This window comes from Mirounga angustirostris, unplaced genomic scaffold (genome assembly GCF_029215605.1).
Source record: "Mirounga angustirostris isolate CCGP_5_RB_7025 unplaced genomic scaffold, mMirAng1.0.hap1 SCAF_10, whole genome shotgun sequence".
Lineage (NCBI taxonomy): Eukaryota > Metazoa > Chordata > Mammalia > Carnivora > Phocidae > Mirounga > Mirounga angustirostris.
This window is the reverse complement of record NW_026991718.1, coordinates 11,096,784-11,113,011: the sequence shown is the minus strand read 5'-3', so window position 1 is coordinate 11,113,011 and position 16,228 is coordinate 11,096,784. Positions and strand designations below refer to the sequence as shown.

At 49.5% G+C, this 16,228-nt stretch overlaps 1 protein-coding gene across 1 annotated transcript in view; it reads left to right on the top strand.

The window, feature by feature from the left end:
• SNTG2 (syntrophin gamma 2) overlaps window positions 1-16,228 on the top strand; it is a 156,007-nt gene that overhangs the window by 64,583 nt on the left and 75,196 nt on the right. Inside the window, exon 9 of the mRNA XM_064573510.1 lies at window positions 7,360-7,487. Within this exon, the coding sequence (XP_064429580.1) occupies window positions 7,360-7,487 (128 nt within the window). The remainder of the gene's footprint in view (window positions 1-7,359; window positions 7,488-16,228) is intronic.

The window sequence follows — 16,228 nt, the reverse complement described above, 5'->3', positions numbered from 1 at the left end:
CAAGGATGCAGGGTTTCTGAATCAGCCCGAACCTGTGGGGCAAGGCAACAGAGTCCCCTGAAGGAGGTGGTGGGGGTGAGTTAGAAGTTTGTGTATGTAGGTTTTCCAGAAGTCCTTGGTTGAATGCCAGGATACCAGTGCACAGGGAAAGACTTTTCAGTGCCCCTCTGGAAAGGCACTGAGGGGCATGAGCAAACAAAGATACTAGAGGTCTAACAGTGCTGATAACACTGCAAGTCCACCGCACCTGGGGTGGAGAAACTGTTAACTCCCAGACATGCAGCTGTGAATCCGGAAGGGCTACACCACAGGCATGAAGGTCACCATAAAACTGTCCTAACAGAGCCTAAAACCAAGCTTCGGGAACACCTGCAGGCGAGACACCTTGGGAGGCGGAATGCTTTAAAGTTACAGGGGTTTAATAAACACCTTTGTTTTCCACAAACCCACCACCCCTATGTTTAAGGTGATTATAGTAAATGTGTTGAACAAAAATCCACAGGAGGAAGATACAACCACTACCTTGTGTCACTGACAATGTCCAGTGTGCAATCAGAAATTACTAGTGATGCAAAGAAATAAGAAAAAGTGATAGGAAGCTAAGAAAAAATGTAATCAGTAGAAATAGACCCTGCATGAAGATGTCGAATTTAGCAGACAAAGGACTTAACACAACACTTTCAAATATGTTTAAGGCCTTAAAGGAAAACATGGTCTTAATGATTAAACAGATAGGGACTATCAGTGAAGAAACTGAAACTGCAGAAAATAAATGGTTACCATAATAACTGAACTAAACGCCCGCTAGTTTGGCTTCCTGCAGATTGATGATGGCACTAGGACTGGTCAGGAGACTGGGGACAAACAGAGAAGTTGCCAATCTCAAGAACACAGAGAAAAAGACTGACAAATGAGCACCATTGATGTGTGGGACACATCAAGGGGACGAGTCCCAGAAGGAGAATGGGAATGAACACAAGTTGGATGCATACAAAGAAAACAATCTGCAGGCATATCCCCATCAAACTGTGGAAAACCAAAGAGGAGGAAATATAGGCAGCAGCCAGATTTTAAAAAGGCATTTCTTTTTTATTTTTTATTCTTATGTTAATCCCCATACATTACATCATTAGTTTTAGATGAAGTGTTCCATGATTCATTGTTTGTGCATAACACCCAGTGCTCCATGCAGAATGTGCCCTCCTCAATACCCACCACCAGGCTAACCCATCCTCCCACCCCCCTCCCCTCTAGAACCCTCAGTTTGTTTTTCAGAGTCCATCGTCTCTCATGGTTCGTCTACCCCTCCGATTTCCCCCGCTTCATTCTTCCCCTCCCGCTCCCTTCTTCTTCTTCTTTTTTTTTTCTTAACATATATTGCATTATTTGTTTCAGAGGTACAGATCTGAGATTCAACAGTCTTGCACAATTCACAGGGCTCACCATAGCACATACCCTCCCCAATGTCCATCACCCAGCCACCCCATCCCTCCCACCCCCTTCCACTCCAGCAACCCTCAGTTTGTTTCCTGAGATTAAGAATCTCTTATGGTTTGTCTCCCTCTCTGATTTCATCTTGTTTCATTTTTTCCTTCCTTCCCCATATTCCGTGCTCATGGATAGGAAGAATAAACATTGTTAAAATGTCTGTGGTACCCAGAGCAATCTATACCTTCAATGCCATCCCGACCAAAATTCCAATGACATTTTTCAAAGTGCTGGAACAAACAATCCTAAAATTTGTATGGAATCAGAAAAGACCCCGAATCTCCAAGGAGATGTTGAAAAAGAAAAACAAAGCTGGGGGCATCACGTTGCCCGATTTCAAGCTATATTACAAAGCAGTGATCACCAAGGCAGCATGGTACTGGCACAAAAACAGACATATAGACCAATGGAACAGAATAGAGAACCCAGATATGGACCCTCAACTCTGTGGTCAAATAATCTTTGACAAAGCAGGAAAAAACATGCAATGGAAAAAAGACAGTCTCTTCAATAAATGGTGCTGGGAAAATTGGACAGCCACATGCAGAAGAATGAAACTCGACCATTCTCTAACACCATTCACAAAGATAAACTCAAAGTGGATGAAAGACCTCAATGTGAGACAGGAATCCATCGAAATCCTAGAGGAGAACATAGGCAGTAACCTCTTTGTCATCGGCCACAGCAACTTCTTTCACGATACATCTCCAAAAGCTAGTGAAACAAAAGCAAAAATGAACTTTTGGGACTTCATCAAGATAAATAGCTTCTGCACAACAAAGGAAACAGTCAACAAAACAAAGAGGCAACCCACAGAATGGGAGAAGATATTTGCAAATGACACTACAGATAAAGGGCTGGTATCCAAAATCTATAAAGAACTTCTCAAACTCAACACACAAAAAACAAATAATCAAGTCAAAAAGTGGGCAGAAGAGATGAACAGACACTTCTCTGAAGAAGACATACAAATGGCTAACAGACACATGAAAAAATGTTCATCATCATTAGCCATCAGGGAAATCCAAATCAAAACCACACTGAGAGGGGCGCCTGGGTGGCTCAGTTGGTTAAGTGACTGCCTTCGGCTCAGGTCTTGATCCTGGAGTCCCGGGATCGAGTCCCGCATCGGGCTCTCTGCTCGGCAGGGAGCCTGCTTCTCCCTCTGGCCCTCCCCCCTCTCATGTGCTCTCTCTCTCTCTCTCATTCTGTCTCAAATAAATAAAATCTTTAAAAAAAAAAAAAACCAACCACACTGAGCTACCACCTTACACCAGTTAGAATGGCAAAAATGGACAGGGAAAGAAACAACAAATGTTGGAGAGGTTGTGGAGAAAGGGGAACACTCTTACACTGTTGGTGGGAATGCAAGTTGGTACAGCCACTTTGGAAAACAGTGTGGAGGTGCCTCAGAAATTTAAAAATAGAGCTACCCTGTGACCCAGCAATTGCACTACTGGGTATTTACCCCAAAGACACAGATGTAGTGAAAAGAAGGGCCATATGCACCCCAGTGTTCATAGCAGCAATGTCCACAATAGCCAAACTGTGGAAAGAGCCGAGATGCCCTTCAACAGATGAATGGATAAAGAAGATGTGGTCCATATATACAATGGAATATTACTCAGCCATCAGAAAGGATGAATACCCAACTTTTACATCAACATGGATGGGACTGGAGGAGATTATGCTAAGTGAAATAAGTCAAGCAGAGAAAGTCAATTATCATATGGCTTCACTTAGTTGTGGAACATAAGGAATAACATGGAGGACATTAGGAGAAGGAAGGGAAAAATGGGCGGGGGGAATTGGAGGGAGAGATGAACCATGAGAGACTCTGGACCTGAGAAACAAACAGGGTTTTAGAGGGGAGGGGGTAGGGGGGATTGGTTAGCCCGGTGATGGGTATTAAGGAGGGTACATACTGCATGGAGCACTGGGTGTTATACGGAAACAGTGGATCGTGGATCACTACATCAAAAACTAATGATGTATTGTATGGTGACTAACATAATAAAATTAAAAAAAAAAAATAGAAATTATCAGACCGAATTAGAAAGACCCTTACTACTGAAAATATTATTTAAATATAAAAGTACAGACATGTGGGGATTAAGAGTGGAGAATATATGTCTTATACACAGTAACCATAAAAAGGTGGCTTTGTTAATGTCTGACAAAGTAGTCTTCCAAGACAAGAATGTACAAAACCAAAGAGGAGTGTTTCATTATGGTTAAAATATCAACTCATCAGGAAAACATTATAATCCTAAATATGACATGCACCTAATAATAATAGAGCTTCCAAATACATGAATTCAAAACTGGCAGAAATGAGAAATAAACCCATCATCATATTTGGAGCTTTTAATACTCTTTGTACAGAAGTTGATAGGACATGTAGACAGAACATCAGTAAGGACATAAAGGACACAGCCAACCTTATAAATCAACTGGAACCTACCTGATTTTAGATGGAACTACACCCAAAGCCTATAGGATGAACATGGAGCATTCACCAAGATCACATGCGGGGTTACGATGGGCTGTTTAGGATGATAAACACAACAATTCTGTAATTGGTGAATTCTGTCAAAGAAATAATATGTGACCTTCACAAAGTCTTTCAGAGGATAGAGGAAGACGACCCACATCCCACTAATTCTACGAGGCCAGGATAATACTGATGCCAGAACCTTTCAATGATACGGTAAGTAATGAACATCACAGACAACAATCCTCATCAATGTAGGTACAAAAATGGTCAACAACATATGAAAAAGTCAAAAGGATAAATCGTCCTGAGCAGGTCAGGTATCTCAGCAATGCAAGCCTGGCCCAGTAGTCAAACCCCAAACTTAACTGACAGCACAAGGAATGTGTTTATAATATCCTCAAACTGGAGGCAACCCAGATCCTTCAGCAGGTGAATGCAAACAACAGAATACTGCTCCCTGATGGAAGATGGATGATCTGCAGATACATCTCACAGACTTCCTGCTGGATGGAGCTGAATGCAAATATTTCCCGCATGGTTCTATTTATAGAAGTTCTGAAAGAGTCCGAACTATACAGTACCTGATCTGACAGAAATCAGATCGGCGACTGCCTCAGCTGGAGGGCAGAATTGTCTGCAAATGGGCATAGGGAATTAGGTTCTGGAGGCTTGGGGTGTATCTAAATGTCAAAACTCATCAAACTGTGCGTCTATCAGTACATGTAGGAAATTTATGCCTCAATGTATTTGTTAAAAATTAGAGGATGAATTGCAAAATCCACAATCATCCAAAGTAGAAACACGACAGCAATACCTAAAAAGTTGCTTTCAAATCTATTTAAACATAAAGTATTAAAATAATATTTTTTCTTAAAAAATGACTTGACATATTCAGGTGTCCAGCAGAGGTGAGGACGTGGCATTGGTGTTTTTGGCTCAGGAGCGCACGGGAGGCCCGCCTCCCCTCATTCTCAGCTCCGGCCTCTGCACTTGGGGGAATTATGGATGCCGCTGTCAGGCCGCAGCCTCCGCTGATGCTCATTCCTGCAGAATTGTCCTTTATTCCCTCGCGGCTGCCACTCGTTCCCACGGGGCCACCAGCTTCTCGGGCCAGGCTTTACTCTGCTTTTCGGATGGAGCCTCAGTCGTGTTAGGTAATCCTGTAAAGCGTGGGGACACTGTGTTCTCTTCCAGCAAATGCTAATAATTGCTAAGTGACATTCAGATATAAACATCATTCCAAGGGAGTTACTGAGCAAGAGAGAGTTCTCCCCACACAAAGAATAAATGGAACAAATCTTAGTCACTTTCCAGAAGCAGAGTTTCTGTTACCGGAAAGTGCTCTGCCTCTGGGCGCAGATGTCTGCCTTCAAGTCCCTTTGTGTCAACTGTGACCAGTAAACATTCTTTTCTGATCTTTGATGATGATTATCGGCAGTAGGACCCCAACTAGGTTTTAAAGAGAGAATAGGGAAAAGATCATCAGGAAATACACAAAATGAATGATGAAGTTTGGACCGATTTTTTTCTCTTTTTGAATTTTGTATTTCCCGAGCATTTGGGGTGCAGTCCTATCTCTGCCGTACTCAGAGAATGTAGCCTGAGGCGCTGTTTGTCACACTCGTGTGTACGTGTGTGCAGAGAACAGAAAGACTGACATGCATTGTGCCTGTGTGTGGCGAGTGAGATATTTGAAGGTATCTTCTTTCATCTACTTTTATTCATTTCCTCCAATTTTATAAATCTTGTATTATAAGTACTTAGTTTTCTTTGAGTTTCTTAAACGTCTCCTTCGTGGCATTTTGGGGAAACAGAAGAGAGGTCTGTGAAGGTGTCACCGCGGGGACTTATGTGCCCCGCCCCACGGCCCCAGCCCTGACGCAGTGTCACCTCCCCCGGCCCGACGCCTTGGCCACACACCTCTGCGGTGCCACTTTAGCTCAGAGTCTGTCTCACAGTCACTGAGGCCGCTCACGGGGAGGGTCCTGGGACTTGGTCAGTCACACATCAGAGTTTCAGAGCGGCCTTTTCTTCTTCAGGGAATCAAACGGAGGAGGGCATGTTTCGTGTCTCCCTGCTCTGAAGTCGGCGTCGCCCGCGGCAGGCGGCAGCTGGCCTGTAACCCCTGCCTTACCTGTGTAGGTCGCGGAGCGCTGACAGGTACAGCCCACGGCGCTCAGTTCGGCGGGTGGAAACATGCCTCGTTGCTTCTGCAAGCTACTAAGCTGATACTAAATTGGGGGCAGAAATTAGAGTTGAGAACTTCTGCTCTCTGCAGGAGGCACTTCCCTCAGGTGGGCATTCGCTCCCAAGTGTGAAGCTTACACTGGGCACTTGAGCTTCCTGAGGAGATGAGGCTCCAGAAGGTCCACCTGGGCTCACTCTGCATGTTGTTCTCGTAGGAGGGCAGGTGCAGGCTTCCCTGCAGGGCTGGGACCTTGACATCTCTCTCAGCAAGAGGGCAAGGAGCTGGACATCGGGAGTGGAGAGCAAGGCACAGTGCCACGGGGGACTCCCTGGCGTGCCCCTTCTCTGCTGGGGCCCTGCCCTGGTCTAGGAGCGGGCATTGGGACACCCCTGAAAAGCCCACTGATTCTCTAAAGGGAGCCTCGTGGAGACCTGATGTCTGCTTCTTACCTGAAACTGGACATTTGGAACCAGTGGTGCTGAGTCAGGCGCTGCCATGACCTGGCCGATGCCCTCACCCCTGCCCAGGGCTTTCTTCGTCCTCGCTGTGGGCTCCACAGTGAAATGGATCAGGCAGCTGTCGCCCTCTCCCCACCCCCGGAATCCAGACAGGAACTTCGGGGGTCCTCTTGCCTGGAGCCCTCTGCTGAGTCTGCTGCTGGTGGACACCCGCCACGTGGGGTCGGGTCCCAAACCTGTGTGCATGGGTTCCGCGCTTTCCATGCCCCTTCTGTTGTCTGCAGGCTCTGCACAGGAGTGGCCTGCTCTCCGTGCCCACCAGCCTCACACTGTGCCCGCACCCACCAGACAGTGTGGCCTTGTGACCTGGACATTGTGAATGTGACCAGTACTAGTAGATACTGTCTCTTGGACCCAGAGTCGCTCTGCTTTGACGTTGGAAGTTGGGGTAGCCCCTACGGCTTCCTGGACTCAGCACCTCTCTCCCCATCGCTTCCCCTTTGACCTTCCTCTCTTTTGTGCCATATTTTGCTAAAAAAAAGAAATAGTTTAAATTCACATAGAAGTGCACTTATTTCTTTCTAGGTCTTTGAGGAAATTATTACATGCTTTCTTAACAGTTGAAATGTATCTGATGTGAATTGGACGGGGCACGGTGTTGGTCCTGCCCTGTACTTAGTGCCTTCTCACTGACTCTGTGACTGTTGGCTCTCCTTTATTTTGTACAGGCTCCATCATCACCTTCCTCGTCCGTAGCTAACGAACCAAAATATGAGAAGCGCTGGCTAGACACCCTGTCAGTTCCGCTGTCTATGGCTCGAATCTCAAGGTACAAGGCTGGAGCGGAGAAATTAAGGTGTGTGACCACTGTCTGAAAGGGCGAAAGCTCATGAACCCCATTCACGAACCAGTTCTCAGTCACGGGGTGCTCCAGAGTATCTGAGTGCGGTTGTCTTTGGGTAGATTGATGAATACGATGTAAGTCGGGCATCAGAAGAAAACAGTGATGGGAGCAGCAGTGGGTTAATTATTAGCAAGCGTTCTGTCCAGTGGCAACGTGACTCTCGTTAGTCCTTTTGAAACATAGTGATTAGAAGAAATTGTATATTCACTTATAAACGTTCACAGAATTAGATTGGAAACAAGACTGCATTCTTGTCCGAGGTGCACGCGGTTTCAGAAAAGTCATTTAAACTCTGTGGGCCTCATTGTCGTCATTAATAAAATGAGAGGCTAGACCAACATCCATGTTACATGACGCTTGCTAGTTTTTGAGTGTGGTTAATTAATCAGCTTCAGAGATCCAAAGCGTGTCATCTGTGGCTGCCAGGGTACCATGCAAAGGCCAGCGAGTAAGTAGATGGTGCAGTTATTTCCAGTTGTAAGACAGGCGTGCAGAGAACTGTGTGAGCCATGCATCTGTCAGCAAGGGAAGAATTTACTGTTTTGAAATCGAGCATTATCTTTGATCTAGTGCGTGCATGCCCGCGTGTGTGTGCGCCTGCCAGAATGTGCCCCCGCGTGTGTGCGCCTGTGTGTGCACCTGCTCTAGATGTGTGCCTGTGTGTGCTCATGTGTAGGGTCGGGGAGGGGAGAGGCCTGGGGTCTCTTCCTTCCGTGAAAGGAAAGTCTGTCTAATAAAGCTTTTGATGAATGGCTATAATTATAATGCCAGTATAATGCCAGTATTAACTGGCATTAGCTGCACAGCCTCTTACAGTGAACGTGCACACCCGTGACGGGGTGCTTATGACACCATAGCATGAACGGCACCTCTAAGTTTGAGTTTTACATGTGTGGCCGTCTTTGGAAAAGGTCAGTAGCCGTGAAAAGTCAAAAGGTGGGAAGAGACAGATGGAAATGTGGGTAGATGGATGACAGATGGATGATCAGTAGGTTGATAGGTAAGTAGGTAGGTAGGTAGGTAGAAAGAGAGACACAGAAGTAGGTAGGTGGGTAGAGATAGATCGACGGTAGGCCCCATGTGTAGAGTTAATAGTAACAGAAGCAGCCAGTGTTCTTATGGCCACAGATCCCTGGTAAAAAGTGCCTGTGTGTGGTTTTCTTACAACCTGTTTCTTGGTTGGAGCTGGCTTATTTAGGAGGTGAGTAGGGACTGGGGCTCATGCTCTTTGATCTCTGCCTACCCCTGTGTTTGAATAAATGGCTCTTGGAAAATTAGGGCCGCTGAATGTCACCAAGCACATGCTGGCCGGCCACTCTGCTGTCTCTCTCGAGGAAGGGAAGATGCGGACCAGCTTCTGGTCGGAGGGTCAGCGTGCTTGTTTCTCACAGGCGGTGCCCCCAGTGACGTCCGCAGGGTGTGCAACAAAATGCCCCTTCACAGAGCACAGGGTGACGTCGCCAGCGACGATACCTGCCTGAGTCTTACCAGCCAGGTGCTGCCTGAGGTGCTGAGACGGGTCTCCTTCTTGGCAACAAAGAGCCCGCCCGTCAGGCCACGGGCCGGCGCCCATGGGGATGAGCACGATGTGCCTACAGGATGGCATGCGGCCAGGGCCTGCCGCTCCGCCCTGTTCGGTGGGAATGCTGCTGAGCCCGCCAGCACACTGGAAGCCCTGGGACGCCTCATGAGATAAGAGCATGTTGTTTTATGAAGGCTCTGGGTCTTTTAGCTCTGCTGACATCTTCATGATTTTAAGCAAGGTGTTAATATGGGCAAGAAGGTGCAAAATAGCAAAATATTAAATCGGGACTCAAACTGCATTTGATAAAACCTGTTTGTCCTGACACTGCTGGTATTAACACTTGCGTTTGGGGGCTGAGAGGAGCCACGGGGCCCGCCTTCCCTGGAAGACCCTCTGGTCCCATTTTGACCCAAACAGACAGAATCCAACAGCTCCGCTGTATTTTCTCTCAAAGGAGAAAGTGGGGAGTATAAGGACCATGTTCAGAAAACACCAATTCTAAATCAAACTGTATTCTTCCTATAAAAAATAATTTCAAGTTGAACAGTTTTTTAAATCTTGAACAAAGGTAGCCTGGAAAGGGTGTTCAGGACGTGTCTCAGAGCGGATCAGAAACACAGGGTGAGGAGGTAGGAAGTCCGTGGCCGGGGGCCCTGCTGCCATCTTTGGTGGGAAACCCCTGGGATCTCTTCCTCCAGGATTTCCCCCAAAGTAATTGGCTCAGTAATGGTTGAGGTTCCTGAATTTCCTGAAATTTTTTTGGAAGATTCTTTAATGAGTAGATGCCAATGTAAACCTAAGTCATTTGAAGTATTTGAGGATAAAACACCAGCTGTCACAGGGAGACTGCTTTCATTCCCTGTGGCCCCCACAGCCTGCAGGACGGCTCCGCTGGAAGCTCTGCTCTGCTTACGGTCGGGGCAGTGGCGGCAGTGTGGGTCAGAGGCCAAGCGGGAGCCGTGCTCATAGGTAGATTATCGTCCCCATTGGTGAAGACTGAATCGTGGGTTATCGTCCCCGTTAGTGAAGACTGAATCGTGGGTTATTGTCCCCACTGGTGAAGACTGAATCGTTGGTTATCGTCCCCATTGGTGAAGACTGAATCATTGGTTATCATCCCCATTGGTGAAGACCGAATTGTGGGTTATTGTCCCCATTTGTGAAGACTGAATCGTTGGTGTTCATCCCCATTGGTGAAGACTGAATCATTGGTTATCATCCCAATTGGTGAAGACCGAATCATGGGTTATTGTCCCCATTGGTGAAGACTGAATTGTGGGTTATCGTCCCCATTGGTGAGGACTGAATCGTGGGTTATCGTCCCCATTAGTGAATACTGAGTCATGGGTTATTGTCCCCATCGGTGAAGACTGAATCATGGGTTATCGTCCCCATTGGTGAAGACTAAATCGTGGGCTGCACAGTAAAGCATGGTTCAGAGTCTCACAGAGAATCATGTGGTTTGGCCGCTGGGTTAGTTGTTGACACGTTTCCCCAACATCACGTGGAGAAGAACATGGCCGCTGGTGGGCTGATGGTTATGAAGAGGACTTTGAGTCACTGTCTGCTCTCCCGTGACCGGTGAGTGCACCCACCAGCATGAGTCCTGTTCTGTCAGGGCTCTCACATGCTGGCGCCTGGCAGAGGGGCTGGCTGCGCATGCTCTGTCCGGCCTCACTGGGCTGAAATCCAGCTAGAGGCCGGCTGCTCTCTTCTGCGGTTGGGAGCCTCTTCAAGCCTTGTTTGGATGGTTGGCAGAATTCAGTTGTTGAGTTTGTAGGACCCCAGGGCCAGGGCCGCTGTCACTGCTGAAGCCCACTCACGTTCTGTGCCATGTGTCCCTGCACCTGCCAGGCAGCACCAAGTTTTCAGTGCGTGGAACCCTGACTTCTGGTCGCTGACCTCCAGACCCCAGTGTGAAGGGATCGGTTGGGCCCACTGATTTCAAACCCCTTCCAGCGGCACCTCGATCTGTGTCTGAGGAAGCTGTGTGACCTTTGGGTGCTGTTCTAGAATCTGCCTGCAGCGGCTGCCCCACCAGCCTGTCACCCTGGCAGCATACACATGTCCGGATACGTCTTAGGTGTGTATCCTCTAAACATGCCATTGGCTTGGTTGTGCTTTCACCCAGTACCTTGGGAAGGATGCTGGTTTGGGTTCCCAGCACCCGGACTTGAGGTGTGTGTGTGGTGGGGGGTTATAGAGAGAAAATGCAGAGAACAAGAGAAACCGCATGCTTGCAAAATGTCCAAAATCATCCCAATATGAGGAAGCTTCCTGAGATCACTGTGGATGAGGCACCGTAGAGCACGGGCTCTCCAGGACGAGGAGAAGCCATCTGACCGCCGGGGAGGAACACTGTGCATGGGAAAGAGCCCTGGGTCTGGAATCAAGATAGTGCCCTTTGCCTGTGCCTTTCCAGAGCTCCGCAGCTGAAACAGCGAGGCGGTTTCTGATCTCGTCCTTGTCTGTTTGAACAGGTTCGGCAGGAGAAGATGTTAACACTTCACTGCTTCCTGAGATTTTGTGCAGGTAACATAAAATAAAGTTGTAGGTTTAAAGAAGCTTTGAAGTATACGTAATGTAGGGTTACAGCAGTTCCTAATTTTTTGGAATACGAATGCCTACCTGAAGGAAGAAATTCACAATTTGAGTGATTATCACCGAAGAAGAGCATCAGACAATCCAAGTCTGTGTTCCGTGCTCAGTCTGCATGGCTGGGCTCTCCCAGGGCATGGCTTCCTGGGGTCCCACTCTGGCTCAGTGTGCAGTGGGGGGCTCTCCCAGGACATGGCTTCCTGGGGTCCTGCTGTGGCTCAGCCTGCAGGGGGGCTCTCCCAGGGCGCTGCTTCCTGGGGTCCCACACTGGCTCAGTGTGCAGGGGGGCTCTTTCAGGGTGCGGCTTCCTGGGGTCCCACTCTGGCTCAGTGTGCAGGGGGGCTCTCCCAGGGCACAGCTTCCTGGAGTCCCGCTGTGGTTCAGTCTGCAGGGGGGGCTCTCCCAGGGCGAGGCTTCCTGGGGTCCCACTCTGGCTCAGTGTGCAGGGGGGCTCTTCCAGGATGCAACTTCCTGGGGTCCCACTCAGACCAGCCTTTTCCATACCCCTCGTTTGATGTTGGCCTCTAAAAGAGTAAAGAGTTGTTGATCTTGTTTATCTTTCTGAAACATGGAAACAAGGGAGGAGGGGCAGGAGGAGGGAGGAAAGGAACAAAACTACAACTTTGGGTTTTCTGTCCCACTTCTGTCGAGTTTTTGAAAATAACAGTGAAGGGACGCCTGGGTGGCTCAGTAGGTTAAGCGTTCAACTCTTGATTTCAGCTCAGGTCATGATCTCAGGGTCGTGGGATTGAGCCCCATGTGGGGCTCCACGCTCAGCAGGGAATCTGCCGGAGATTCTCTCTCCCTTTGTCCCTCCCCCTGCATTCTTTTGCATTCTCTCACACGCTCTCTCTCTCAAATAAAATCTTAAAAAAAAGAAAAGAAAAGAAAAGAAAACAGTGAAGTGATGTCTTACCTCGTACAGCAAGATTCCATTGTTCTTTGTAGGAGATGACCCTATTTTAGAAGAAAGAGCCCATCAGGGGCCAGATGGGCTTCACCATGGTCCTGCTGGAGCTGACACATTGTAGATACCAACATTTTGAAAAGTGATACTACCTGTCAAAATTACCCCGCTAAAGACTCTGACTTATTTTGCAAAGGATGGTCATGTTTAAATATTCATACCAGAAAAGGACTTGTCTGTGGTAATTTTCTGTGGTTGAGAACCCTAAAGGCGCAGGCTCGTGGTGCCTGAGCTGTGGTTGGCAGAGTTGGGGAGACTGTGTCCGGGGTGGGCAGGCGTCTCAGTAAGGGAGCGGCTTGCACAGGATGTGGGTGGAGTTGGCGGCGAGAGGGACGGTCAGGAACTCAGGGTCTGGTCTGCATGGGTGCTCGGAGGGTGGGCTCCTGTGGTCGTCGTTAGGCTTCGTGTTTGTCCAGGAGGATGGTGGTGGACAGTGGGAAGGATGGGCCAGACGTGTGGCGGGAGAAGCATCGTCGGCAGTGAGGTGTGTAAGTGTGCGGTCTTTGTCGTCCCTGCTCAGGTGTGATCATGAAGAGCCCTTGCCCTGCCTGCCCCCGTGCGGCCCGCAGGGAGCCCCGGCCCCCGCAGACTGGCAGCCCCCACACGTCAGGCTGCTGCTGTCTTTCTCAACACTGGCTCTGAACTTTCTGGAAATTTCATTTTGGGGAGAGACGGTTGGGTGCTCATGTTTGCTGAAAGAGAGTGATGCCATTCTAGAAGCGTTCCCACAGACGTGGAGCGCATCCAGGTACACGGAGGTCTGGGAGGCCACCTGTGCGAAGCCGTGCTTCTGGGTCAGCCCCTTAAGCCACCAGAGAGCGGGGCGCTTGACATTGCAGCAGGCCAGGGCTTCAGCCGGGTGATTCCAGAGGTCACTGACCAGCCTGGGGGGACAGAAGCCTGCCTCGGAGCCCATGCTTACTCAACACAGAAACGAGGACCCTGCACAGAGAGGGGAACGCTGTAAATCTTCATCATGTGTTCTTGGTCTGTAATTGCTGGCTTCATCTCTTAAAATGAGTCTGTGTGCTTTCTCTATACGCTTTTCCAAAGCACCGACCATGAGGCTGGACAGCCGCCTGCACTGGGCATCCTGGAAACTCAGAACCACTCTGAGCAGTAACTGATGTAAACAGTGCCAGTGGCCGGCACCCGCACCTTCCTGCGGCTCCTTTTGGGGACACCGTCACACTGATCCTGGGGGCGCCTCTCCCCTCCACTGTGCCTGCCGACTCAGAAGCACTCCTGTCTCTGTGTCCTCATATCGGACGGCGGTTCCTCAAAATGGCGTCTGTCCTCGCTGCCTCTGAGGCCCAGTGGTGGTGCCCCCAGGGTTTAGTACCCTGTGTGCAGGCGACACCGTGCAGCCTCATGTCCCCAACATCAGGCCTTGTTCTCCATGCAGGACACATCCTGCAGGCTCCCCTCTCCTAGAGTTTGGGATGAAAACAAACAGGACGGGTTTTAAAGTCAGAAGGAAGGGGTCTTTGGAGACCTACATGCCTGCTTTTCTGGCCCTTCCGGTGGCTGGTGCCTCATCCTGGCCCTCCTCCCACGGTGCTGGTCCGTCAGCCAGAGCCCCCGGCCTGGCCCTCTAGCTGCAGGCTGTCTTCATGCCTCTGTCCTCAGCGTCCCATCCTTACAGGGAAACATGGGAACTGGAGGGACAGGACCTTCACCGGCAGGAATGGAGCCATGCCCCGAATGACCCAATTCCCACCCAGCGCCCAGAGCAGCTTGCGTGGGGCCTGGCTGCCGGGGTGTGGGCGGAGGGTCCACAGGCTTCTGAGCAGCTCTGGTGGGCAAGCCTCCCACAGTCATCTCCTGCCGTGGGCCCTGGCCCTGGGGCTGGGGCCGCAGGACAAATTGGACCAGCTTTCTAATTACTTTTGAGACCAAACCCAGTGACTTAGGTTCAGCTGGGTTTCCATTCCCACCTCCACCTGGTGGGCAGGCCTGACCCTGTGCCTCCGCAGACCCTGTGGGCTGCCTCCTGCCGGCTGGATGCTCACCCCACTCTCACCCAGAGACCCGACCTCTCCAAAGCACAACTTCTCCCCGAGACCCAAGGTCAGAGGTGTCCCGACCTGGTTTCCGAAGCGTCACATCTGCCAGTTTGTGGAGAGGCTACAGTGGGGTCCTCAGGTGGTGCTGGCAGGGCTTTACTCGTCTCTGCTCGGGAAGGGAAGAACCCCTCAGACAGAAGCCTGCCTGGCCTGGAACTTTGCAGCTGCTCCAACCAGCACCAGGCCTGAGGCGGCATCTGCATCCCAGGGGGGAACACACGCAGTGCTCATTCACGTGCCTGGCGCCCGGGACCGCCTGGTGAGTCGGTGACGCTGAAAACCAAACACATATATGTGCAAACCAGATGGCTGCATGGTGGTAAGAAACATAACCCGACACTACTCACACCTCGGGCCACTGTCATGAGAACTGAGGCTGGAGAAGCAGAGACTGGGTCCTGTGTGCGTCTGCTCGTGTGTGTGTGCATGTGTGTGCACCTGTGTGCAACTGTGTGCATGTGTGGACTCCTGCATGCATGTGTGTGGGCTCCTGTGTGCGTGTGTGTGTGCATGTGTGCACATGTGTGCATGTGTGTGCACGTGCCTGTGTGCATGTGTATTTGCGGGTGCACACTTGTGTGCGTGCATGGGCTCCTGTGTGCGTGTGTGCATGTGCATGCCTGTGTGTGTGCGTGGACTCCTGTGTGTGTTCCTATGTGTGTGTATCTCCGTGTGCACATCTTTGTGTGTGTGGGCTCCTCTGTGCGTGTGTGGGCTCCTGTGTGTATTTGCATGTGCATGCCTGTGTGCGTGTGTGGGCTCCTGTGTGTGTGCATGTGCATGCCTGTGTGCATGTGTGGGCTCCTGTGCACATGCCTGTGTGCGTGTGTGCGTGTGTGTACCTGTGTGTGTGCATGGGCTCCTACGTGCGTGCGTGGGCTCCTGTGTGTGCGCCCGTGTGTGTGTGCACTTGTGTGCATGCACCTTTCCAGTTTCTTGTGACCTTGGGCATGTTGACTGATCTCTGTGAGCGCCCACATCCTCGTCTCTATCGGTGACTGTATCAGGACTTTCTGCAGGGAGTGGAGCGAAGACTAGAACCAGAGCAATACATGCAGTATTTTGCACATTATTACAAAGTCACAATCAATAAGCATCAGGTGGCTGTTTTTATCCTGAGTTATGTCATTGTTGTGGTTTCTTTTTTCTTCTCTAAAATTTGTTAGTTGTTTAAAGATTTACATGGGGTTATGAAGAGAACCCAGCACTTTTGTGGGAAGGACGTAAGAAGTCATTACCCGTCACTGGCCTGTGTTAGAACTGAAGCAGAGATGGGTACGAAGTGCTATATTCTTCTGTTTTACACTCTCTTGAGATTCCTCTTTACTCTTTTTTGTGCTTCCATAAAATCAATAATGTACTATTAGCCGGAAATCGTTGACAAAGGCTCTTTGGGGCTAGAGCTTAAGCATCATGTGGACTAAGAAATTACTGCAAAGACAGTGTGCTGACACAGTGGAGAGTACAGTGGTCTTGAGAAACGTGCTGCTCTTGGGGATGTTTTTCTTTCCACCTCGGGAGGCAGCCCACGACGCAT